The sequence below is a fragment of the Octopus sinensis genome, linkage group LG5 (genome assembly GCF_006345805.1).
Source record: "Octopus sinensis linkage group LG5, ASM634580v1, whole genome shotgun sequence".
Taxonomy (NCBI): Eukaryota; Metazoa; Mollusca; class Cephalopoda; order Octopoda; family Octopodidae; genus Octopus; species Octopus sinensis.
This window is the reverse complement of record NC_043001.1, coordinates 39,877,015-39,904,937: the sequence shown is the minus strand read 5'-3', so window position 1 is coordinate 39,904,937 and position 27,923 is coordinate 39,877,015. Positions and strand designations below refer to the sequence as shown.

The following is a 27,923-nucleotide window of genomic DNA, read 5'->3' as shown; positions in this document are numbered from 1 at the left end:
TGAGTGAACATTTGATCCACTGTCATCCTTCCTTGAAACTCATCATATAACTTTTTGAAGAAATCTAGTGGCTTGTATTTCTTATCTCTATGTGCAGTCTCCAGATGTTCTTTTAGTTTGCAGGGACACATATTTTCATTTGAGAACAAGGTCTTGAATAGCAGACACATTAGGTATGGTAGAATTTTGTGAAGATTTAATGAATCCATAAGCAAGATATTCGACAGAATATTATCTACACTTTTTTTAGGTGCACTTGCCATGTTTATCTGAAATAATAAACAAATATTTTCAAAAATGTTGAATAAACAAGAGGTTAGTTTCAAGCGTTTTCGTCAGGGGTGAATACAAAGTAAGGTAAACCAATATACCTTTTTAACCAAGAATAAAATTAGTTCTAAAACCAAGTTTATAAAGTCAATATATTATGCAGTTAACTAAATCAAACGCTTTAATAATCAAGAAAAACAGATTAATATTTATGCTTATAAAAAGATAAAAATAACAAGACAAAATTCATCTTTCCCTTTTCAGTTGACAATCCAGAAAGAAAATTAATTTGATGAAAAGAAACTAAATTATAAAAGTGATCGATAAAGCAAGTGAGCTGGTAAGCTCATGGAAAAAATAGGGCTGATTTATTGCTGAATCAAACTCGAATTGCCTAAAAGAGTTATATTGAAAATGTATTTTCTTTTTAAAAAAAAATGATTTTATAATATATTTTGTTATAGTCTATTAAACATAGTTCAATATTAAATTTTACTCTAATTCAATTAAGTATATAATACTATTCAGTGACTAATTATTGAATCATTAAATTGATTAATAATCTAATAGTTGTATAAAAAGGCATATAAGAATGATTTTATCTAGTTTTCTAATGAATTGTTTGTTTGTTTGTTTTCGGGGTATCCTCAGCCTCTCACCTCCCTCTTGATTCCCCATCTTAGTTTGGATACTTCTCAAATTATAGGTTTTTTGAAAATAAATCCTATACTCATATGTGAAGAAACAGTTTTCCTGACTGCTTGGGTTCAGTTTGAATGCTTGATCAATGATTTAACTTGGTAGATTGACGTTTCCACCCTCGCCTCTTTCACTATAGATCTAGATGGCATATTTATGATAATCAAAGTAACTTATAAATACTTAGGTAAAATGAAGTAAAAAGGAGTAGATACTTGCACACTAACGATGCAGAAAAATATAATTAAACAAGAATGTACAGAATCAAGAACAAAAGTAAGATGAGATAAGAAGAGAGAGAGAAAGAAGTGGTATAATTTGACAAAACAAAAAAGAAAAATGAATCTTAAAGAGACTTGTGTAAATGTTAACCAGTTAGCATGGACGTTGTTGATTGAATGGATTTTCCATGTTGTCGATAATGTTGAAGTGTGGAGGGGCAATGGCCCAGTGGTTAGGGTAGCGGACTCACGGTCATAGGATCGCGGTTTCGATTCCCAGACCAGGCGTTGTGAGTGTTTATTGAGCGAAAACACCTAAAGCTCCACGAGGCTCCGGCAGGGATGGTGGTGATCCCTGCTGTACTCTTTCACCACAACTTTCTCTCACTATTACTTCCTGTTTCTGTTGTACCTGTATTTCAAAGGGCCGGCCTTGTCACTCTCTGTGTCACGCTGAATATCCCTGAGAACTACGTTAAGGGTACACGTGTCTGTGGAGTGCTCAGCCACTTACACGTTAATTTCACGAGCAGGCTGTTCCGTTGATTCGGATCAACCGGAACCCTCATCGTCGTAACCGACGGAGTGCTTCATCCAAAATGTTGAAGTGGAGTTTTGATTAATAACTGCGACTTTGCCTTCTGTGCTGTCCGTTATATATGTATGTTTTGCAGCTTTAAAATTTTGGAGCAATTTGGTATGATGCAATGATATGTAACTGTTCATCTTATGAACCAAACATACAACACTTAAAATCTAATATTCTAACATGTGTTCTTTAGGTACATATATGTGTGTAATATAAAATTAGTACATAAGGATGATCCATCAAAATTATAACTGCATATACACGTGTTTCTTATATGTATATGTGTAACATGCATTTTACAAATAAAAATACATACCTACATGTTAATAATTTACGATCCCCAAAATTTCTGTGCCCCCACCCCCCGTAGACCCCTGTGGCTCCCTATTTTTCAAACTTAGCTTTGTGGCCTACAAGAAATGTTTCATGGCCCCCTAGAGGGTCATATGGCTCCTGTTGAGAAACCCTATTCTACAGCAAGACACCTGTATCTGTCTCGCTATAACGTTTTGATCATCACCTCCTCCAAAGCCTCTCTCCCTCTTAAAAGTTTTTGTCTTGCAAGTACTTGGTAACTCTGTCAGTGCAGGTGCCACTTAAAAGCACCCAGTCCACACTGTAAAGTGGTTGGTATTTGGAAGGGCATCCAGCTGTAAAAACCTTGTCAAAACTATCCTCAACTGTGCTTGTGCCACATAAAAGAACTACTCACTTTGCCTGTGCTTTTGCCACATAAAAAGCACTAAGTCCACTCCGCTGAGTGAACTTAGTGTTAGGAAGGGCATCCAGCTATAAAAATCCTGTCAAAACAATCACAGAAGTCTAGTGCAGGCGTCAGCCTGACTGGCTTTTGTGATACCATCCCACTAATGTTAGCTTGGAACATGAACGGTAAACGATGATGATGATGATGATGAGTATATTTTGTCATTTGCTTTATGACTTACAGTGTAACAATAACATATTTAAAACATCCTTTCCAAACAATAAACAACCTGTTTTTAATCTAATTTCATGAAGGTGTGGAGCATCAATATTTTGAAGTTTGTGAGCACCAAAATATATGCCCAAAACTGCCTGGAAAATATAACAGACATTGATAGCACACAACATGACTTTAGAATAGTCTAAATCATGATTAGAAAGCTAACAACCATAATTTGAATTAGCACTCTTTTTATTTTTGTTCATATGTGAGTGTTTGAGTGTATCTTGGTATTCATTGTAGTAGTATCTGCTCATTACTTGCATATTTTAGCTGTTAGGAATTCCAACCACATTTTGTGGTTCACCATCTCAACAGCTTCTTTATAGGATCCAGTGGCTAAAGACATCAGGAGAAACCACGTCCAGTTTCGGTCCCTACTCCTCAACCGTTTTTTGATGTGGTGGGCCCCTCATCTCTTAAAGGTGTCTTCAGCTCTGGTGTCGAGTGCGTTTCTTCTTTCTCCTTTTTTCTTTTGTTCTTTGGTTTCTTCAATGCAGTGTCAATGAATGTCAGTGGGCAACTGACTATCCTGCCAAATTTCCCATCAAATACTCACCGGTAGGCTCCAGCGGCCAGCACCAGCTAACTGCCGCATGACACTGTCTAAGCTTCCACTAACCAATGGAGGGGAAGGGCATGTAATTTTAGCCTATGCCCTCTTTAAATCTACCTTCGAACAGTGTTGTGTTAGTTTCAGTTCCAGCAGTCAGATCTGACCAGCTGTTTGGTGGTACATGTCTTCAAACCAGAGGGAGGGCATGCAAAGAATGAGATCATTACCTTGGCCCAACTGTCAATCAGTGATGCTGCTTAAGTGTCAGCCAGCCTCACCTAGCAATGCTATTCCCCAGTTGGTATGTTATGGTTTTCAAGCCATTTTAGGTCTTCTCACTTCAGCCATACATAGAAGCTGGCTTTTTCGACTGCCTCTTGTATCCTCCTTATTACTTTTCTCAGCTCTGAGCTCGAAAATGCAAACCTCTGTTAAATGACGTCATCATTTTCCTTTCAATGAAACCTCTTGCCTCCACTGTCAGGTGGTAATACTCAATAGTCCATCCCTGTTCTCTGCACTCTTGATTTGTGTTCATTTTTCAATCTCTTGAATATTCCAGTATGTACTTCTTTCATGTAATTTCTATAACAAAATGCTAATTTTGTGGATAGAAAAAATTTTTAGTGTCTTACTTTATGGAGGAACTTTCTCTCCAAACACTAAATTTGATATGTCTTATCTATCGAAATTGATCTTTCTGTTTCTTCATAAGAAATGAATTTGTGTGGCAATATTTTTGTTTTTCAATACATCTATGAGAAGATGAAGAACTTATACATTACATTCAGTTTGGTTGTATTTCAAACATATTTTCTTTCTCAAATTCATGTTTATATACAAAATATACATTTTATTTTTGCTACTTTCTGTGCAATATTGAAATACTTAAAATATCCTAAAAATAAATAAGCCCATTTTATATTAAATTTCTTGAAGTTGTGGAAGATGAACATGCTGAAGATAGTGAGCCCAAATATGTATGCATGAAACAACCTGGTGAGTATGAATCAATATTGGAAGTACACAGCATGTCTTCAGAATAGTGCAAAACTTAAATAGAATGCTAACACTAACTTTTTTCTGTTGATGTGTGTGTGTGTATGTGTGTGTGTGCACATGCATTGTTTCAGTGTATGCCTTTAATATTTATTCTGATAGTATTAGAGCACTACTAACATATCATAAATATTATTTACAGCTATGTTATTTATTTTCCTTTATATTTCTTAAAGATTTGGACGCTATTTATGCTAACATTCCAAAGAAACCTGATGGTAAGTATTTAAATGTATTGCAGGACAAGTTAGTAACAATTTTGGCTCATTATTTCTTTAAGTAGAATATAAAGTTTAATATATTGGTAGGATTGCAATTTAAACTTTGAAAATGATAGCAGTCCATTGAATATACGAGGGGCGTTCAATAAGTAATGCCCCTGACCCACTTCCCATAGCAGTAGAGCAACGAAACTTGGCACAGCTATTAGTCTTTTTCTACATAGGAACCACCCAGAGTTACGCATTTCTCCCATTGCTTGATGCAGCTCTGGAGACCGTTTTTGTAGAAGACCCCAGCTTGGTCCTCCAACCTGAACGTGACTTCAGAAATCAAGGCTGCATCATCTGGGAAACGCTTTCCTTTCAAAAACAACTTCATGACTGGGAAGAGGTGAAAATCAGAGGGTGCAAGGTCAGGAAAGTAGGGGATGGGGGAGGAGTTCATAGCCATACGCCTGTGCTTCTGATCTGGCGACAAGCGAGTTGTGGACCGGAGCGTTGTCCTGCAGGAGGAGGATGCTTTGCTGATCTTGCCCTGCCTCTTGATTTTGATAGCTTCTCTTAATTTCCTCAAAAGTGAAGCATAATAGGCTCCTGTAATTGTGGTACCCTTTGCCAGGAAATCTGTCATCACTACTCCGTCCTGGTCCCAGAAGACTGTGAGCATGACCTTGCCAGCGGAGGGCTGCACCCTTGCCTTCTTTGGAGGGGGTGAGTCACGGTGCTTCCACTGCATTGACTGGGCTTTGGTCTCTGGATCATCGTGATGGACCCAGGTTTCATCCTGTGTAATCAGTCTTTTGAAAAATTTTGACTCATCTTCTTGGCACATCTCCAAATTCACCCTCGAGCACTCGACGCGTTCTTGCTTCTGGAAAGGCGTGAGCAACCTGGGAATCCATCTGGCAGACACCTTTTGCATATGCAAATGGTCATGAATGATAGTTTCCACAGACCCGGTACTAAACTTGACCTCATGGGCTATTTGGCGAATAATTATGCGTCAATCTTCCAAAATGGCAGCCTCAACTTGACGGACAGATGCCTCATCAATGGCAGAAGGGGCGACCAGATCTGGGAGCTGTTTCCACAGAGTTCCGACCATGTTTGAATTCACGATGCCAGCGTTTTACAAGGTCATATGATGGGGCATCATCACCATAAGTTACTTTCATTTCATCAAAAGTCTCCCGTGGTGTGCGTCCTTTCAAATACAAAAACCGGATCACTGCTCGACACTCAACAGGCTCCATTTCACACTTGACTCGGTTCAAACACCTGTAAATCAGAAACCATATAAATGATTGCACAGATATATAGATATAAATGATTGCACATGCAAAATTTCAGCTAGATCAAACAATTGCAAGTGGGTCAGAGGCATTACTTATTGAACGTCCCTCGTATGATAAACGTCATGCAGACATTCACTTGTACCTCCAATATTTTACCATTTTATTAATCCAGTTGATAAAACTATTTTCTGTAAATGTCAGTTGTACAACAAATAAACCAAATAATGATATAAGTAGTACTGCATTCACCAGATATCTGCATAGAGATTAGACAAAATAGTTTGGAAGAGATTTGCAATGGGGAAAGTTCTACACCTTTATCATTTATTTTTGTTGAATAGCCACATTCAATCCTGCTTATGGACACCTCTGACATGAAATTAATCTTGGAAAGTATCTTATTTCTGTAGAGATATTTGTGAGCAGTTTCTCTTAATGGTAACTTTTAAATATCAGTAAAATATTTGATGACTGATATAGTAGAATGCTGTATAAAACACTTAGTAGTATTAAATTTAATCTCACTAGACTCTGAGGTCAAATCCCTTTAATCCTTAAATGGTGTAGACATCACCAATTGATATTTCATTAGAGAACAGCAAACATCATCAACTGATGTTTTATTAGAGAACAGTGGGCATCATCAACTGAGTTTTAAAAATTTTACACGAATACAGCCATCTTCAAGTGACACCTGAGCATCGACTTCATCAAATGCATCTTAGTGTAAGTGGCCCTTACTGATGAGAGAAATCAAGTCATAAATGGAATATCTATACAGTGATAAAGAAGATTTTTCTGGGTTGTTTTCATCATTAGATGAGTTAGATTACGATGATGATGATGATGATGATGATACTCTAGGAATCACAGATGAAAGTGATGCTTCAGCTAGCTCTGGATATGAAAAATACACTGAATTTCCTCATGTGTACAACAATATACAGCAACAATGTTGAAATCTCAAATGATTTTGGCTAAAATGATTTTATTACATTTTAGTCTTTATTTTAATAATTTAAGAGAATGAAAATATTGTTTCCTTAGTTTTGGGAGTAATTTAAAGTGAAAATAAGTATAAAAATTATCCTTAAGAAAAAAATGTTTTTTGTTTTTTTATCTTGTTGACACATGCATTCAAGCAACCTTTTTCTAGCCACTGTTTAAAACTTAAAGTAAATTTTGTTCTGTGAGCAATCCTCCCACACATAAATACTACTTTTACATAATTCCTCTACTAATATTAGCATTTTTTGCTTCTATAGTAATAAAAGCAAAATTCTGTCTGTCTCTCTCTCTCTCTCTGGGAATCCTGTATCTCAGTCTAAATTTGCTCTACATAGACATATACCTTTTTGGAGTCAGTATGATCACAGGATGGAAAATCTGCCCTTCATTTGGTTCTTGAACATACATTATTGGGATCTGATTTAAAAGCATTGGGTTGCCTTTTCTAGCAGTTAAAGTTTAGCTGATTCATGCCATCTTGGTTGGCATTTGTCAGATGACATCAGAGGGGAAGATAACTGACATTCGCTTCATGAATTTTACTTTGAGATGAGAACTCTGGGACAAATTGGTTAACAGTTGGAATTCAACTTAGGACTGGCACAATAGAATGATTGCATTACAGAATTAATTCCCATCTGTCTTTAACCTCTGATCAAACACTGCTGTGACATATAGTCATTATAAGTATGATAATCATGCTACATAGCTCTGTTTAGTTTTGAGCCACAGACCCAATTAGCCCTCCACAGGAGCTAGCTTAAAAGTCTGCACAGTGTGCTGCCTTTAAGCTAGTATGGAATATAATTTAAGAACCTCTTTACTAAAGAACTTTCTTTCCAAGCACTAACTTTGAAATGCTATATTTACCAAAATTAGGCTTTCTTTCCTCTTTACTTTTCCATAGCAAATGAATTTATTAGGTATTACTACACTCTTTTAAAATACATCAAAGCAAGGATGAAAAACCTATACTTTACACTCAGTTTGGCTGTATTTCAAATATTTTTTGTTTTCAAGTACATGTTTATCTGTATGATATAATATACATTACAAAATATTTTATTATTATGGCTTTTGCTATTTTCTGTGCAACATCAAAATAATTAAATCTTCTTCTACAAACAATAAATATTCCATTATTTACATTTGACAGATATTTGTCCTCATCTTGTTTATTGTTATCACAACATTTTTGGCTGATATACCCTCCAGCCTCATCAGGTGTCTTGGGCAAATTTCGAACATGGGTTCTCATTCCTAAGGTATTTTTCGATGTTGTTGTTGTTATTATTATTATTATTCAGGTCACTGCCTGGAATTGAACTCAAAATCTTGGGGTTAGTAGCCCATGCTCTTAACCACTACACCATATGCCCACAGGCATATGGCATGTTAACAACAAACAAGATGAGGACATAATTCCTCATCTCTTAAATATAAAACTGAATAAATATTCCCATTTTTTATATTTAATTTCTTGAAGTTGTGGAAGATCATATTTTGAAATTACTGAGCCCAAATATTTATGCATGAAACACATTAAGTTGAATCAGTAATGATAATATGCAGCATGATCTTAAAGATTGTCTAAAATATGAACAGAAAGCTAAGAATTATAATATATATCACTTCTTTTATTGTTTTTTATTTGTTTCAGTCATTGGATTGTGGCCATGCAGTGGCAACATAGTATGGTTTGAGTCAGATGAATTAATCTTAGTACTTCCTTTCATTTTTAAGTCTAGAATTTATTAAATCTGTTTCTTTTGCTGAACTGTTATGCTACAGGGATGTAAACAAACCAATACCAGTTGTCAAGCAGTGGGGGAGACAAATACAAACACAAAGACACACTCGCATATATATATATATATATATATATACACACACATACATAATACACACGCACACACACACAATATATATATATATATATATATATATATATATATATATATATATATATATATATGACAGTTTCCCACTGAGTTTCTGTTAACAAAATTCACTCCCAAGGTTTTGGTCAGTCCAGGGCTATGGTAGAAGATACTTGCTCAAGATGTTGCACAGTGGACTGAACCCCAAACTATACAGTTTTAAAATGAGTTTCTTGACCACACACCCTTGCCTTTGTGTGTGTGTGTGTGTGTGCACACGTGTATCTGTGTTTAAGTGTATTTCATTAATATTTGTTATGGTTGTACCAATACATCATCATCATCATCATTGTTTAACATCTATTTTCCATGCTTGCATTAGTTGGATAGCTTAACAGGTCTCACTGAGCACAAAAACCCCCCAATCAGTTTGGTCTTTTGTCATCTCCTCTGTAAGGTTCAGTATTTGAAGTCATCCTTCACTACTTTGTCTCATACCTCTTAGGGTTTCCCTTTTTCTGTAATTCCAACCACTTTAAGTGATCAGCATTTCTTTACATAGTTGTCCTCATCCATATGCATTCAATGATCAAACTAGCACAGTCTTCTATGTTGCACACTTCATCTGATTTCTTTTATGACTAATTTTTCTCTTAGTACATTAGCACCTTGTTACACATGCACAATAACATTGCACATGCAGTGGAATATACTAGCTTTCTTCCTCTCTATTTCTTGGTATGTCTCCTGCATTCAGAGCCCATACCTCATTATCATGTAACATTACTTTATGAACAGAGGCATTATACAATTGTTGCTAACAAAGGTAATATCTCTTAAGGAGTTAAGCTGGCAGAATTTTTAGAATGCCATCTTAATGTTCTGAGTTCAAATTCTGCCAAAGTCAACTTTGCTTTCCATCCTTTTGGGTCAATAAAATAAGAGCCAGTTTAACACTGGGGCTGATGTAATCAACTTATCCTCTCCCCTGAAATTGCTGGCCTTTTGCCAAAATTTGAAACCAAAGGTAATATCTTTCTGAATTTTCTCCATCCTAGCAACTGCACTTTCTGAAAATCCTTCTCCATTGCTAAATAGGTCACCTAAGTATCAGAAATTATCCACTACTTCTAGGGAGCCTCCAAGGTATTTGAAAGAATCAATTTCTTTTGTATGTTTAGTCTCCATGACACTTGTGCATCTTCCACATGCAAAGACTACTTCCTTTATTAACTTTCCACTGATTCCTATGCACATCTTGTGTATCCATAGTTAGTGCTACCTAAACAGTTCCTACATAACAAGCAGGGCCATTTGCATGAAGTAAGGCCCTGTCTGTTTTCTTGCTTACTAAAGCCTTGGTCTTTATTAAACTAATTTTAAGCCCCTTCAATTCCAGGTTTTGCTTCAACATCTGGAATTTCTTTTTTCAATTCTGATATGAGCATGAGATCATCAGTGCATAGTAATTCACAAGGGCAGTTGGTCTTAAATTAATGTGTTATGGCCTGGAGCACAATGATGAATTTGGAGGGTACTGAGAACCAAGTCCTAGTGGACACCTACCTGTACTCTAAATTCATCACTGTACTTACTTATGGGAAACTCTCATCTTACTGACAGCACGCCCATAAATGACTTGTACAGCTTTCAGAAAATTTTGTCTATCCCTAGCTTTCTCAGAGACCACATTGCAGAAAGAGGGACTCTGTTGAAGGGACTCAATGAATGCCAAGTGCAATGGCTTATCTTACCTAAATCTTTCTCCTGTAGTTGTCTCTCTAGGAAGATGGCATCAGTAGCACAAAACAACAGTGCATCTTGTCAAGTCTCTGTTTCTAATTATTTGAGCAATAACTCTCTTTGTAAATTTCATGACCTATAACTTTATCCTTGCAATGGCTGCTATACCAGGTATTGGGGATGATATCTTCCTGTGTAACATGATTATCCAGGTAACTAGACCATAACCTACTTTGTTGGATATTTTCTTGTTTCCATATCTTTAATTGCTTTATCTATCATACTACTGTCAACTCTGACAGCTGGCCCCACTGTTTGGTTAATGTTGGAGAGACTCTCTTTCTCCCATGCATTCTCCACATTTGATAACCTTTCTTAGTAGCACTTCAATGCCACTTTCTTTTCAGGATCACTAAGTGCAAGCATAATGCTAGCCATCCATACATACTCCTCTCTTACAATATCTTGATTCTCTCTTATACACTGTCTTGCAATGAGAAATACCTCTCACTTCTGATCCTCACATTGTAAAACATTGGCAGACCTCTTCCTTTCTGCTTCTACTCTTGCTGAATAAACCTGGTGCCTAGCTTTCTGTCTAGCTACCAGACACAGTTCTTTGCTGCCCCCATTTTCTCACTCTTTTCAAGCCTATCTCTTTGCTTTTATGGCTTTATTTGCCTCACTTTTCTGTCACAATGTCACCCTTGATTTTGCTGAAACTTTGCTCCTGCTACAGATTTGGCCTGTTGCCCTCAGTAGGTTGTCCTGTAAGAACTTCCAGTTGTCCTCTATGTTATATATATATATATATATATATATGAAAAAACAAGTCAAAAATAGAAAATGCTAAAATAATTTTATAGTGAACATTTCAGTACTGATTTCGGTCATTTTGAGACCTTTTCAACTGTAACGATTAAATAATTAAATTTAGAAAAATTAGAAGAAAAGTTTTTTTAAAGGAATATTTCTATAGTAGTGTTCAGATATAAGTGGCATTCTGCCTTTCTCTGACTCCCTTGTTTGCACTTGTGTGTTGGAGGTCGTTGTGAGTTCTTGGTAGGGTAGTAGAGGAAGAAGGCTGATGAGGAAAGGGGGTGGGAAAATCTGGGAGTGCCCTGATGGTCGTATTTTGAATGGTCAGTGGCGGCTAGCAGTCGCAGTTCAATTCAGGAGAATATTTCTATTGAAAGGCTTGTTTATGGAATTTGCGTAGGTGTTATACTAAAAAACATTAGTGACAAAGTTAAGGGTTAGAAGGTGGAGAAGTAGAAGAAGAAGAAGAAGAAGAAGAAGATGATGTTGATGATGATGATGAAGAAGAAGAAGATGACGATGTTGATGATGATGATGATGGAGAAGAAGAAGAAGAAGGAGAAGGAGAAGATGATGATGATGATGATGGTGGTGATGATGATGACGACGATGATGATGATAATGATGATGAAGAAGAAGAGGAAGAAGAAGAAAAAAACAGAGAAGGGAGAATATGAATGGGTGAAAGTAGTGAGGTGTTGTATGACTTGAAGTTGGCATGTTATGGAGTATAGCTGTGATTGGGACTGATTAGTAATGGATTCTTTGGAATGTAATATTTGTGTGTGTATATTTCTTTTATTCTAAAGTTGAGGTATATTAATTGTTTGTCATAGACCCGTTAAGAAGTGGCCTGTATTTTGTAATAAAGAGAGTTTCTTTACTTATTCGTTGTCTCGAGGTTGTATCGTCCCTAAATTGGTAGAGGGGGAAAATCCTGAAGCTTGGTGTTTTTTGTTGGCGCAAGTGTCTATGTGTTGGCTAAAAGCTATTTTTCTGTTTTGGGGAATTTTTATCTGGGATCTGTGCAGGGCCATTCGTTTACGCAAACTATTTTTTGTTTGGCCTATGTACTGCTCTTGACACCCGGAGCAGGTTAGTGAGTATATTAGGTTCTCCGAAGCACATGTGAAGTTGCTTTTCACTGTAAACCGTTGTCCCTGTTTGAAGGAGAACTCTGATCCCTCAATTAGATAGTCGCATATCCCGCAATTGGGTCTTCCACATTTTTTTACTGTTGGCTTCTGTGTTGAAGAGTGAATTCGGGCTTGTGTTAGGAGACTTTTCATGGATTTAGGCTGTCTCTTGCTTTTTATGATCGTGTGTGTTTGGAGGATTGTGTTCATTCTGTGGTCTTTTTTTAGGAGGGGTATGTTGTGGAGGATGGTGCTGAAGGCTTCGTTATTGAGAGGGTTGTGTGTGGAGATGTATGGTAAGGCTTTTGGTTGTAAGTTTTTCTTTGATTTGGGATGTCTCAGTTCCTTGATGTTAAGTTGAAGGGCACGTTGAATGCACTTGTCAATAAGTGAAGGTGGATAGTTCCTGGTGATAAGGGTATCTTTTAGTTCTTGTAGTCGTGTGTCTCTGGTGTTTGCGTTAGAGACTATAGTGCATATCCTTTTTGCTAGATTGAAGGGGATATTCATCCTGGTGTGTCTGGGGTGGCATGAATTGAATGGAAAATATTGCTTAGAGTCTGTAGGCTTATAATATATGTCTGTTTCTATTATATTATTAGCTTTCTTAATGAGGATATCGAGGAAGGGGAGTTGTTGCTGGCTATATTCCATCGTGAATTGGATGTTTACGTCCAGTCCGTTTAAAATATATATATATATATGTCTCCTCCTCCTTCTCATCAAATGCTTCAGTTAGAATCTCTAACTGTTTGAAGGATCCCCTTAAGTTTCTATATCTTCCTTTTCCAGATTGGTTTGTATCTCTGAGTCCATCTAACCCTAAGTCTGAAGTCATTAACCTATAGCCCTATGTTGAGGTGTATATTTCTCACAAGGAAAGGACAAGCATCTCCCTATCTCGCTTTCTAATAAAAATATAGTCAATCTAGCTTCTGTGCCAAATAGATTAATAATTGATTAGGTAGCTGGCAGGTTTTCTGAGGGCAGTGCTGCAGAGCAACAAGCCATTTGCACCTCAAAACTCAAACAGCTTTTTATCCTCCTCATTTCTGGAGCCCTAACCACCATGCATGCCATGAAATCCATTGGAGTGCTGCCCAACATATCTGCTGAAACCATAATAATAAAGTTATTGCTATTCATCATCGAGGTAGTCTGCAAAAGAACCTCATAGTATTGGTCCTTTTGATCCTCTGCCAGTTCAGTGGGGCATATGCAGTGGTAAGTAACACTGTAACATTAGCAAAGATTACTCTTAGGCTAACAATCTTATTTCACACCTTAACTACCATGATTACCTTAGCTACTCATTTCTCTGCCAAAAATATACCTACATCCCCAACCCATTATTACTACATATATGTTCTGTGCCTGTTATGCATATAGCCATGATATGTGTTTTGTTTTTAATTTCTTAAAGACATGGACAATGCTTATGTTAATGTTTCAAAGAAACTTAATGGTAAGTATATAAGCAACCTCTTAATAAAATTACATTAAAGCAAGGGTTAACAAATATTTTAGCTCATTCTAAGTAGAATATGCAGTTTAATATGTGTACAAACATAATTAAAAGTTAAAAAATGTGAAAATTTCATTGTATATATAATAAAATTTCTGAAAATATTCCTATGTAACTGATATTTTACACTTTTATTTATCTTTACTAATAATCCAGTCCATAAACATGTCTTGTGTAACATCTAGTTGTCCAAATAAACCAATGCCATATGGAATTAATTATTTGGCAGTAATTAATTTAGTCCCACTACCTTCTGAGTTCAAATTTCATTGAAGTAAATTTTGTTTTGTGAGACTCTATAAGTAATACTTTTTATATAAGATGTCAGTGTTGCCTTGACTGGCTTCCATGCCAGTGGCACGTAAAAAGCACCAACCAATCGTGGCTGTTGCCAGCCTCCTCTGGCCCCTGTGCCGGTGGCGTGTAAAAAGCACCCACTACACTCATGGAATGGTTGGGGTTAGGAAGAGCATCCAGCTGTAGAAACACTGCCAGATCAGACTGGAACCTGGTGCAGCCTCCTGGCTTCTCAGACCCCAGTCAAACTGTCCATCCCATGCCAGTATGGAAAACGGACGTTAAATGATGATAATGATGATGATGATGATAACTTCTCTAACAAAATTAATATTTTGTTTATGGAATAAAATTTCAAATGCCACTTTACTGAGAAATCTTCTCTGCAAACTCTAATTTTAAAATACCATAATAATACCCTTCTTTCCACTTTTTCATATGCAATGAATTTATTCAGCACGACTTTTCATTTTCTCAAGACATCAATGTGAGGATGAAGAACGTATACTGTACATTAAAGTTTGGCTGTATTTTAAATAAGTTTTCTAAATACTTGTTTCTATATATATATATATCATCATCATTTAATATCAACCTTCCATGCTGGCATGAGTGGGGTATATATATATATATATATATTGGGTTGTCCAGAAAGTTTGTGCCAATGTTTAAAGGAAAGAAAAAGGTCAATAAATACTTGCCATTACATTTTTAATCAACCAAATATGAACCATTTTGTTGCACAATGCATCTCCATCTTCCTTTAACTTGAAAATACCCTCTTCCCAGAATTGAGGTGGTTTCATGGCAAAGAATTCATCAAGGTATCTTTTTATGTCATCCAAGGAATTGAAATTTTTACCATTAAGACTATTCTGCAGAGACCTGAATAAGTGAAAATCCAAAAGAGTAATATCTGGTGAATATGGAGGGTGGGGTAACACATCCCAGCCGAGCTGCAGCAATTTTTGTCTGGTTTCCAAAGCATCAAGTGTTGAAACTGAACTTTCTTACCTTCCATTTTAAAGGGTTACAGAATTAACACGGGTTATAGGAACATAAACCTTCTTCCACGAAAAGATAGCTCAAACTGTGCTCTAAATGGAGGTGTAGTCAAATCCTATTTTATGAACTCAACCATGTTCTAAAATAAGTCAAAAGGTAAGCTACTATAAATCGGCATGAACTTTCTGGACAACCCAATATATTTATATATATATATATCTTATAAGCAAGGGCTAAAGAAGGTTATTCTAAAGCCAATATACTGATATTCCACATTTAATCTACTTGCTACAGAAAGTTGAATTGAAATTCGGGCAACTAAACCTTTGGAACATTTAAATTTCGTTATCTCAATATTGAATCAATTTCGGAATTAACCACATAAGGGTTCATTCGTCTTCAGTTGAGCTTACAAGAGAATATAAGTAAGATACTCACATGCGCCTCTGGAAATAGCCGAAGCGAATAACCCAATACATCTAAGTAACACAATTATATCCAAAAATAAAAGTTCTTAGGTTAGTCTCAGGACAACATGTTGACTTCCCGCCACTACATATTGTAGTGGTAACAAGTTCCCCTGCAGCATTATATACATATATACCTATAAAATGTATTATATTTGTTACTTTCTGTGCAATAAAGAAATAGTTAAAGCATTCTCCCCAAACAATAAATATGCTTGTTTTATATTTAATTTCTTGAAGCTGTGGAAGATTATTATGTTGAAGTCAGTGAGTTGAAATATGTGTGTATGAAACACCCTGGTAAGTATAAACAATATTGGACAGCATGACTTCAGAATAGTGTAAAAATAGAAAGCTAACAGCTATAATCTATATCACTCTCTTCTTCTCCTCCACTGTCTCCCCTCCCCCATCTAACCATCTTCCTTCTCATCCTCCCACCCATTCCTCTTCCTCCCCTTCCCCAACCCTCTTCCTGCTATTGCTGTACCTCTTCCTATCATCATCATCATCATCAGCAGCAGCAGCAACAACAACAACATCGTTTAGCACCTGTTTACCATGCTGGCATGGATTAGGCGGTGCCACAGGAAGTGGCAAGTCAAAAAGTAGCACCAATTCCTGCTGTCTGCTTTAGCATGGTTTCTATGGCTGGATGCCTTCCTAACACCAATTACTTTACAAAGTGTGCTGGTTGCTTTTATATAGCACCAGCAGCAGTGAGGTCACCAAGTAACTAGCAAGAAAAGAGCTCTCACCTGAGGGTGGGAGGATTATTGAGGGACAGAAAAATGAGTCATGCATTAGAGAAGAAATGTGACTATCTCAGGTAGTTTTTGAGTGGAGAGGGAAAGGAGAGAGAGAAGATGAAGATGTGATGATGAGTGGATTGGAGAAGATGAGTGAGTTCACAAGATTGTGAAAGGCGAGTGGTAGATGGAGAGGGGATGTAATGAGTGGGAATAGTTAGAGGGAGGGGGTATGGCAGGGGATGTTGTGGGAAAGAAATTCAATGGAGACATATTGCATGCAGGTAGGTATGTGAGAGAGAGTGGAAGGGAATGCAATAGGTGGGGTGAGTGGTGGATGATGGGTTAATGGGAAATGTTGGATGATGGTTTGTGTGCATGAGGTGGGGCATAAACATAAAAGAAATGTCTTTAGGACCTCAATTTTACTTAGCTGGGTAGGTTTTCTTGAGCACAGCAAATCACTGATAGTCTCTGTCCTTTATGATCTCCTCTGTCATCCCTGGTGAAGATTATTTCTCACTATTTTGTCTCATGTCTTCCTGGGTCTACCCCTTCTACAGGTTCCCTCTGCATTTTGAGATCAGCCCTTCTTTATGCAGCTGTCCTCATCCATATGCATCCATGACCATAGCAGCACAATCTTCTCTCTTCACTACATCTGATGTCACTTGTACACAATTTTTCTCTTAAAAGATTTACACTTTGTCGAATCTCACACTGACATTGCACATCTAACAGAGTTTGCCTGCTTCATTTCTTTCAAGCCTTCACCTGTCCTTGTTAGTCACAACTCATGTTTTACTGCCATATAGCATAGCTGTCCATACAAATGCTTTATACAATCTGCCTTTCACTCACAGAGAAAAACCCTTTGTTACCAACAACAGTAATAACTCTGGACTTTATCCAGCTTGTTCATATTCTAGTAACTACACTTAGAGCATTTTTGTCTCCTACCAATTTGGTCATTTATGTAACAGAAACTATTTGATATCTCTAAGGATCTCTCTGGGCATTTGAGGAAGTCTATTTCCTGTGTATTCTTAGTGTTTATTGTACCTGCACATCTGCCATACACACAGACTACTTCCTCTGTTAACTTACCTCTGATTCCACTGCACTTCTAACTTGCAGTAGATACAGTATAGGAAATTTCTAACTACACCTTTTATACATATCCAGTATGACCATTTTCCAGAATATATTAGTAATTTATCTGCACTCCTGGTTACTAATATTTTAGTCTTTGCTAAGTTAACTCTAAGGCCATTTTTCACTAAATGCTTCTCCTGCAGTTGCCTTATTAAGAAGATAGCGTTTGTATCTCATCTATGTCAACTATTTTCTAATTAGTTGAGCTATGACATTCTCAGTGACTTTCATTTCCTGCTCCAGTAATTTGATACCTCTGTAATTACTTATCTCCTAGGCATCACATTTACCTTTGTAATAGTTGATTGTAATGCTGCTGCATCAGTTATTGAGTGTGACCCCTTCCTGGACAACCTGATGAACTAAACTGGTGACTAGGCCATATCACACACTACCAGATACCTTAAGCATCTTGGTGATAATTCTTGATAGACCAAGGGCTTTCCCTATTTTTATATCCTTAATTGCTTTACCTATCATGCTGCTTTCAACTCAGATAGCTAGCCCCTCTGTTGGACTCAGTTTAAGAAGATTCTCCCAGGCATTCTCCACATTTAGTGACACTTCATTTTCTTTGAAAATTCTCTAAGTGCAAGTATACCATCATCCATGCAGACACATTTCTCTCCTACAACATCATGATTTTCTCTGACACTGTCCAGTAATCCAAAACACCACACACCGCTTGCCCTTGCAGTGCAGAACACTGGCAAATGTCTTCCTTTCTACTTTTCCCTAGCTAAATATACTCATCACTTAGCTTCCCTTCTAGCTACCTTGTATACTTATCTGCTATTCCCACTCTTCCACTCCTTTCAGGCCTGTTTCTTTATGCTTATACTCTACTTCATTGTTCCACCACCATGTCACCCTAGGTCTGGTTGTAACTTTGCACCAGCTATAAATTTGGTCTATGGACCTCAATAAGTTGCCCCATAGGAACATGTGCATATGTGTGTGTGCATTTGAGCCTATTTTATTAGTATTTATTATTAGTGTCAACACACTACTGACATATTTTAAATGTTATTTATAACCATTGTTATTTATTCTTTTTTTACTTTTTTTTAAAGTCGTGGATGTTGCTTATGTTAATCTTCCAAGGAGACCTAATGTTAACTATATAAGCAATCTTTTATTAAAATTACTTTCATTAAAGCAAGAGTTAGAAAACATTTTGACTCATTATTTGTTTGAATAGAATATACAGCTTAATAACATATGTATTCATGTATTTAAAGAAGTCCCTTAAAATATTAAAATTTCATTGCTTGTATAAGCTACTTCTTGCAAACATTCATATATAACTATGCTTTTGCACTTTTATTAATCCTTACTAACAGTCTAGTTCATTAATATATTTTTTGTAACCTTTATTTATACAAAGAAACAAAAAAATGATAAAATTAGTTCTGAGTTATTAGACATGAGACACTAAGTATAAAGTTGGTTTGCAATGGCGAATATTTCACACCTTGATCAGCTATTGTTGTTGAATACCCACAATCAGTCCTGCTTATAGATACCTTTGGAATGAAAATAATATTGGAGTGAATGGTTTCTCTTAATCTAATATTACTACCTTTAAATATCAATAAAATATTTGAGTAACAGAAATAGTAGAATGCCAAATTAAATACTTGGCATTATTAAATTTAGTCCCACTGCATTCTGAGCTCAAATTCCATTGATGTCAATTTTGTCTTTAATTTTTCTATGATCAACACAATAAATATCAATGGTCTACTAAATTATTTTGTCTAATTTGTATCCACTGAAAAAAATCACTATTTTTAATGCTGTTTATGTAATTGCTTTTCTTTTTGTTAAGCTTTGTATTAATGTATATATTATATATATTCTATATCTATACTCAACTGTTTTACTTGACATGTCTAGACACTGTAAATGGTAGCCTGAATAACATTTATGAAAACAACAATCAAAGGAATGAGGTAAATACATGTGTTTTTTATTACCTTTTTATGTCTTGCTTTCTTGAAAGTAGATAGTGTCAGAATAGTTGGGATATGATTAAGTTGTTCCTTCATAGATTACTTTCTTAAATATAGTATTTATTTATTAACATTGTTTTGAACTAATCATACATTATCTTATAGTTTTGAGATTTTGGTGATGTGATTGTATATTTTTAGAATGACATTATTGGGTAGGTATGAGAGACTGGAGCTGATCATTTTGAGTATAAAACATGATATGGTTGGTTTGAATATTAAAGTTTGATTTACTGTATTTGAAATCAAACTGTGTTTTATTGATTTTTCTTCTTCCATGGTATTTTTTTTGATGATGATGTCATGTATTAAAAAAACATGTTTCTAATATGTTTTAAAAGTATTCATAAAATATACTTAACTATAGACATATATTAACATTTTCTTACCTTCTTTTTAATGTATTCTAGACTAACTATATCCATTTGCAGAACAACTGTTTATAAAACTAAGCAAACTAAAAGTAATAGCAAGCTAAAACTTAAGCCTATGGAAAAAGAAATAGTTTATAATTATTATTGATGTTACATACTTACTAACATACTTAATGTATGCGTTTCGTATAAAGACTTTTAAGCTGTGATATTCTGTCAAGGGAAATTTCCTTTAAGACATAGTGTTAAGAAACATATCAAAATCAGGTGAAAGGAATCCCCACCATAGTTGAATGAGAATGACAGATATTGATATTTCGCTGTTGTTTCAGCTCATTGGTGTCATATACTTGTGCTACCTTCAAAATTCAAATCACTGGTCTCATGTATATGCAAATAGTGTGAAATCTAAGTAAAACAAAATTTTTGAGTTAGATGTAACACTGTGTGGCACTGTTGCACATCAGCTGATAGATTTTGTGCCATTTGCATATACATCAGACCAGCGATTTCAATTCATTTTGAGGGTGACTCAAATATATGGTATGGATATGGATAAGCCAAAATAACAACAAAATATCACTATCTGTTGTTCCCATTTAACTATGGGGCATTTTGCCTGGTTTTGAGGTGTACAGTGTATTTTAACACTCTACATCTTAAAGGGACTTTCCTTAGATGAAATACCACAACCTAAAAGCATTTAAACAAAATGCATACATTAAGTATTCTCAAGATTTAATTTATATGATTTCATACCTATGGCACGTAAAAAGGACCATTCAAGCATGGTCGATGTCAGTGCCACCTGACTGGCTCCCATGCTGGTGGCATCTAAAATGCACCCTCAACACTCTCGGAGTGGTTGGTGTTAGGAAGGACATCCAGCTGTAGAAACCTTGCCACATCAGATTGGAGCCTGGTGCAACCTCCTGGCTTACCAGTCTTCAGTCAAACTGTCCAACCCACGCTAGCATGGAAAGTAACATTAAACGATGGTGATGATGATGATGATTTCATTGAACTGTATATAATGAATAAATAATTTAGTTTCTTTTTAACCTTTTCTTAGTTAAGGTGATATATGTATGAGGTGGTATCAAAAAGTATACTTGAATGTTATGTATAAATTATATACAATATTCTTGAATGCATTTCTTCAGAATCACTGTGAAACAATGTGGTGACTGAAGAGCAGGCAAGAGGAAAGAAAAGAGTCTTTTTTGTTGAGGATCTTACTACTACTTCTACCACTACCACTACTATGATCTCACAGTTTTTATTTTCCATATTCTCTTGTTCATCCTCATATATCAGATTCTGGTTTCCAATTTTTTTATGGATGGGGTAGCAGACACATTATGCTGCAGTTTAATGTCACCTAGATGACATCTGGCCCTTGGGTGTCAAAGCAGAGTTCACACTGTTGCAAACATTTAGATCAGATTTTTATCCCAGGAATTTGTGTGATCCTTTCACACTTCATCACCTACTATCTTTCTCTCAATACCAAAAATTAGATCTGAATCCTTTGATCAATTCTTTCTCCACTTTCCTCTCCAACCTAGAATCTACATAACACATCTTACACACAAACCACACTACTTATTTCTCTCTATGATGCAAATTTCTCAACACCTATTTACAACCCAATTCCATTTTCCACATTACATTCTTCTCCAGCTTCACTCAACAATAAAGTAGCTGTACACACAAGGTGCATTGCAGAAAGTTTGATACTTTCTAAGGAGAGAGAGAGTTATAACTATTCATGATTATTGTAAATTTAGTATATCCTTACTATATATATATTAGACTGACCTCTCAACTTTTGTTATTCCAGATTGAAGGAGATGGCTATAACAGCACTTTGAATACATCCTACTAAACACTGCATGTCACTGCTGACTAGTTTGTAGAATGCAGTTGGGACATGAGGACAATCTGGAAGCTTGCTATATTATAAAGTTTTGCGTTAAACTGGGCAAAAATGCTACAGAAACTTATGAAATGTACCAGCCTGCTTATGGATTAATTTATATGAATCAAGCATCTGTTTTTTTGCTGGCACAAGTACTATGCAAAGCAAGTCCACTGGGAAGCTCATGATGATCCCCTTTTTTGATAGTAAGGTCATCACCTACATCCACTGAGTTCTATCTGGCCAGATGGTTTACAAAGAGTGGAAGTTTATGAGGGAGTTCAAGGAGAGATTTCATCATAAAAGGCCTTAGCACCTGCATCAGGACAATTCACCAGTCCACAATTCCATCTTGGTAATCAATACTTGACAGAGATGGGCATCAAAGCGATCCCTCACCTGTCCTGGATACTCTCACTTTGAAGGACTTCCATAGGACCTTCACAAAGTGGTTGGAACACTAACTATAATAAGCACATTGATGTCAGAGGATCCTACTTTGAAGGAGATTAGAGTTTTGTACTTCTTTGAAATTAATAAATGTCTCTCCTGAAAAAGCCCCAAAACATCTGGAATGCACTTTGTAGATTCTGCTCTCCATGTGTCTTACCTCTCTCATGTGTATTTCTGCAATAATTATGTCCAACTTCTCTAGCTTTAAGTTTTCCTCCCTCATTCCCACAAATACATCTCTTCCTTCTATCACTTTCTGGACTTCTTAAAACATCTGTAACTCTTTGGCCATAATTTTTCCTACATTGAGAACATTTATCTCAACTCTCTCCTCTCAAATTCATTATCCTCAATGACTTCAATGTTCTCAAATGCACAAGCTTTCACACTAATTCCATGCTGACTTGACTCCTAAGCTGTAGTATAGGTGTTAATGCACCATGAAGTCATGAGAGAGAGGTTTAATTCTCATCATTTTTTTCACCTTCGTATATCTTTTTTGTTTGCATCAATAATTAATTTATAATGCACAAATAGGTTCTATATTCAAATCTACGCTGAGTGTGTGTGTGTGTGCATATATGTGTGTACGTGTGTGCGTGTGTGTGTGTGCACATATGTGTGTGCGCATGCGTGAATAAGCTACCACTTGGAATGTAATAAATATCAATTGTAACATGCTGGTGATAGGGTAATCATACCACTGTTTACCACTGTTGATTGAATGTTAGATATTCATTACAGTCAAAGACTATCATTTGCTAAACATCCACTCTTCATTTACTGGTCACTAACTTGGAAACAAGGGTTTAATTTTAGACTCTGATTTTATACAAAATGTATAGCAATTGTAAATAAAAATAAGGTACCTGAGAATATGTGACAGACTCTCTTTTGGTCATAAAAGCTTAATGTTTTAGCAAGACTTTATGCTAAATCTTTAGAATTTATTGCCCTTATCAATCCACATTGACATTATTGTAACTTATGGCAATTTTTACATCTTTTAAATGTAATCTCTAAGATCATCATTCAAAGTTTTTTCTTTATCCTTATGAAGAGATCTATGCATATAAGATATCAATTTGAGCACTTAATTTCGAAGTTACACTCATTCATGTATTTTAAGCAAGTATGGTCTAATATTTAATTGGAGAGTATTGTAGTTTGTTGAAAGTATCATGTATTGTTTATGAAATATAATGTATCTTGACTGGCACAGCAATGCAGTGAAGTGATGAATTCCTAGCAATATCTAATACTTAAATATTTTTCTGTAAAGCAGAAATTATTTTGTAATTATTTTTACAAAGACCAAGCATCAAATAACTATTCAAGAGATCAGGATCTCATGATAGCATTTCATGTACATTTTTATTCTTTTATTTTTTAGATTACCAGTGAAGGTCCATGTTCTTCAGATGAACAAAAGGAACCTAGAACCTGTAATATAATAACACCTTCTAGAACTGAATGAAACCTTGTGAGCAACCTAAGTCAGTCTCATTGTCATCATTTCATGGAACACTTTTTACAAGCACTACAGATTTGAACTAAATATCTGATACTACCAAACACTATTGATCTCTGTTATATGCTGAATTGCATCATTGTTTTTGTATTCACTGCATTGACAAATTTTCGATTGATTTTTAATTGTTATAAATGTCTATCTATAACTAAACATTTGCATAAATGAAGTAAACCAGTTAAATTTTGGTATTTCTTTTCTCATACATGAGTCATCATCGAGTAAAACACTATGGATAATTAGTAACATGGCTGTGACTGCATGATCAAAATTTGTGATGTTTGTTCTATATATACTTTCTGTTATTTTACTTCATTGTGATCTGTGTATTTTGATTTCCTTCTATCACATTTAAATATACATAAATTCAGAATTATAGTCCATGGCATTATTTAAATTCAAATTTTATGTTTTTAGCCCTTTTGAATCTTGGGTCGGCTTTTTTTTAAATACTCAAATTATATATACCAGAGTTAATTTTTTTTCTTGGTGATTGTGTGGCTATATTTTTTGATATCCACGTGTAATCATTCTTTCAATACATGGAATTCTCCCAGCAACAAGACATGTTGGAAGTTTTCCAACTATGCTTACATACAGAAAGCATAAAATTAAAGATCTTATTTCATTCCTTCTCTTGGAAGCATTGAATACGCAATACCTAGTTTATTACTTTTGTTATTTTATCTCTTCTCTCTATACATTTTAAATTCTATTCTGATTTTTAGACATGAGCTTTGCAGCTATGTTATTAGCTGTAGGTCAGGCCTGATTGAGCTGACCTGTGATTGGTGTTTGGTTATGATCATCCCATTTTTTCAGAATTATATTAAGGTGTATATTATCATTCCTCGAGAACAGTTATCACATGGTTCCTGTAAAAGTGCTTGATTATTCTAATCGTAAATAATTCCCTGAAATATTTAATTTGTTACCAAGTCATTGTCGTCATCACTGTCATTTAACATCTGCCTTTATGCTGGCGTGGGTTGGATAGTTCTGTTTAACAATTCAAAAATATGTGCTATCTTGTGCATTTTAGATAATAATCATTTCTTCACTATTTCAGCAAGTGCTGTCAAGGCTAGGCTTTGCTGATAAGGTCAGAATAAAACTAAAACCTGTTCAGAGTTGATGAAAACATCAAAATATTAATCAGTGATTAATATCATGATGTTTTTCTAGTTACTTATTTATTTCTAGTTCATTTTAAAATTATTCATGCATTAAATATGTTGCTACTAGCTTCTCTTTGTTTAGGGAAACAGATCAGTCAAAACTCCCTTCCATATGTAGAAAAGTGTCAAGCGAAACTCCATATGGTGTACCTAGTGCAAGCTTTGGATACATAAAAGGTGGATTGGTATTACTGGAAGATATAGAGAGAAAGTAATTTTTACATGTGGAAGATGTGTAGGTACAGTAAACACCAAAAATGTACAAAAAAATAGACTCCCTCAAATTTCTGGCAGGGATCCTTAGAAGTAATAGATAGTTTCTGTTACTTAGGTGACCAAGTTAGCAGTGGTGGAGGTTGTTCTGAAAGCATAGCTGCTAGAATAAGAATAGGCTGGGCAAAGTTCAGAGAGTTACTACCTGTATTAGTAATTAAGGTCCTCTTACTCAGAGTTAAAGGCAGATTTTATTATGCCTGTGTATGAACAGACAGTGAAACATGGGCTGTGACTGCTGAGGACATGCAAAGGCTTGAAAGAAATGATGAATGGGTAATATCAGTGTCCATTTATGATAGAGTGTAAGTGGCTGGAGAGAAAAACAGGATATGCAGGACATCAAATGTAGTGTGTAAGACTGTGCTGGTGCAGTCTTGTAATGCATATGAGTGAGGACAGTTGCATGAAAAGGTGCTGTTTCCTAATTGTAGAGGGAAAATGTAGAAGAGGTAGACCCAGGAAGTGTTGAAAAAGGATCTCCAGATGTTGGGCCTCACAGAGAGTATGATAGGGGACCAAGACTTCTGGTAGTTTGCTGTGCTTGAGAAGACAAATCAAGTTAAGTAAAACCACTGTTGTTCTTGCATACAGGCATGTCCCCTGCATCTCTCTTCAGTGGAACATTCCTAATCTTGCAGGCTTGTGGGTGCTAATGCTACATAAAAAAGTATCCATGCCATTTCCATGTAAAAGCACATGTGCTGCATAAAAGCATCCACTAGTCTCTTTAAAGTAGTTGGCATTATGAAGGGTATCCAGTCGTAGAAACCATACCAAAACAGACATGGTGCCTGGGCAGCTGTCCAGCTGACCAGCTCCTGGCAAACCATCCAATCCATGCCAGCATGGAAAATAGACTTTAAATGATGATGAAACTATCTAACAGAATTTGCTTTCAATTAGCTTCATATCCTAATTTGTTTAATTTCTTTTTGTAATATTACAAAAGAATGTAGATACTGGCTTTTCAAGAAGGATTAATTACTTTTTATCATAATTTGACCAATTCATCTTCTGTTTGTGTGTATATTTTTTGTGTATGCATGTAAATATGTGTAAAACGGGTTTACAATAGGGTATAAATTGAAAATTCTAAATGTGATTTTTTCATAAGACATAAGTTTCAGTATGAGTTTTCTGTTCACATTATATTTTGCGTTGTATTGTTTTCTTTTCTAGAAAATAAATTTTTTCTTCATTTTCACATCCATTTTTTTCATACAGAGTTATGAGCCTTACATATGGATATGAGTATGTCTGCAGTAAGATTTTAATTTATGACTAAGTGGTCACAACTTAAGAACATTTTACATTATGTGTATTTTTCACTGTATTTCCTAGCTTTAATTTTGTTTAACAATTTTATTATTGCTATAGTTTTAATGGTAAACAAAGCTCAATTATACTTTTTAAAATATTTTATCTTCTGTTTACCTTTTCAATAAAATTTAATTTGACTCTTTTTTTAAGATATATAAAAACTTTCCAATCTAAGTTGTAAGAACAGCTATGTGTTAAAAAACTAAACTTACAGTTTGTACAAATAGCTATCCAGATCAAGTAGTGTTCATATTGAATAAATGAACTGTTATATGAATGACATATTCATATAGTTTAGTTAGGATGTAGGCTCTCTAAACTTGCAAAATTAATGAATTTATATAAACTTGCAAAATTAATGAGTCCAATAATAGAGCAATCAACAATTATCTGTCGCAGACATGTAGTAAAAGAAACTATGGTTCCAAGAAATAACTATTTTGTGAAAACAAAAAATTGTCTTCCTATGGATGTAAGAATAGAAATGAGAAAATGCAGTGGGAAAGGAATGAGGTGGGAGGAAATAACTGGATGATTATATTTACATTATTTACATTTGACGATAATTGTCCTCTTCTTGTTTGTTGTTAACACAACAGTTCAGTTGATAAACCCTCCAGCCTTCATCAGGTGTGTTGGGGAAATTTTGAACCTGGGTTCTCATTCCCCAAGACACCTGATGAAGGCTGGAGGGTATATCAACTGAAACATTGTGTTAACAACAAGCAAGATGAGGACAATTATCTGTCAAATGTAAATAATGTAAATATAGAACTGATTATATTCAGTTGAAGGATTTCCCTCTTCATAGGCACCACTCCCCTTGCTCCTCTGATTCAGTTATAAAAACACACACTATTCATACCAACACATTCCATTGTGTTGACATTGTAATCAATCTAATACTATTATTGTTATTGACAGTGAGATGCAAAGCTAGCAGAAATAGTTAGCAAAATTTCTTCTAGTTTCATGTCCTGAGTTCAAATTCTGCTGAGATTGGATTTGTCTTCCATCCTTTTGAGATTGATAAAATAAATACCAGTTGAGCATTGGGGTTGATGTAATTGACAAGTTCCCTCCCATCTAAATTACTGGCCTTGTACCAAAATTAGAAAGAATTATTGTTAAATATCACATACTTACAAACACCAGAAATTGTCTTAATTCAAAAAG

At 35.4% G+C, this 27,923-nt stretch overlaps 2 protein-coding genes across 3 annotated transcripts in view; both read left to right on the top strand.

The window, feature by feature from the left end:
* LOC115212119 overlaps window positions 1-26,673 on the top strand; it is a 70,021-nt gene extending 43,348 nt beyond the window's left edge. For both annotated transcript variants that reach the window (XM_036503337.1, XM_036503336.1), the window contains 6 exons: window positions 4,260-4,319; window positions 4,556-4,597; window positions 13,905-13,946; window positions 16,016-16,075; window positions 19,579-19,634; window positions 23,836-26,673. In XM_036503337.1, the coding sequence (XP_036359230.1) occupies window positions 4,260-4,319; window positions 4,556-4,597; window positions 13,905-13,946; window positions 16,016-16,075; window positions 19,579-19,634; window positions 23,836-23,919 (344 nt within the window). In that variant the 3' untranslated portion in view covers window positions 23,920-26,673. The remainder of the gene's footprint in view (window positions 1-4,259; window positions 4,320-4,555; window positions 4,598-13,904; window positions 13,947-16,015; window positions 16,076-19,578; window positions 19,635-23,835) is intronic.
* LOC115212116 overlaps window positions 1-27,923 on the top strand; it is a 798,722-nt gene that overhangs the window by 105,460 nt on the left and 665,339 nt on the right. The gene's annotated exons all lie outside the window — the stretch shown is intronic.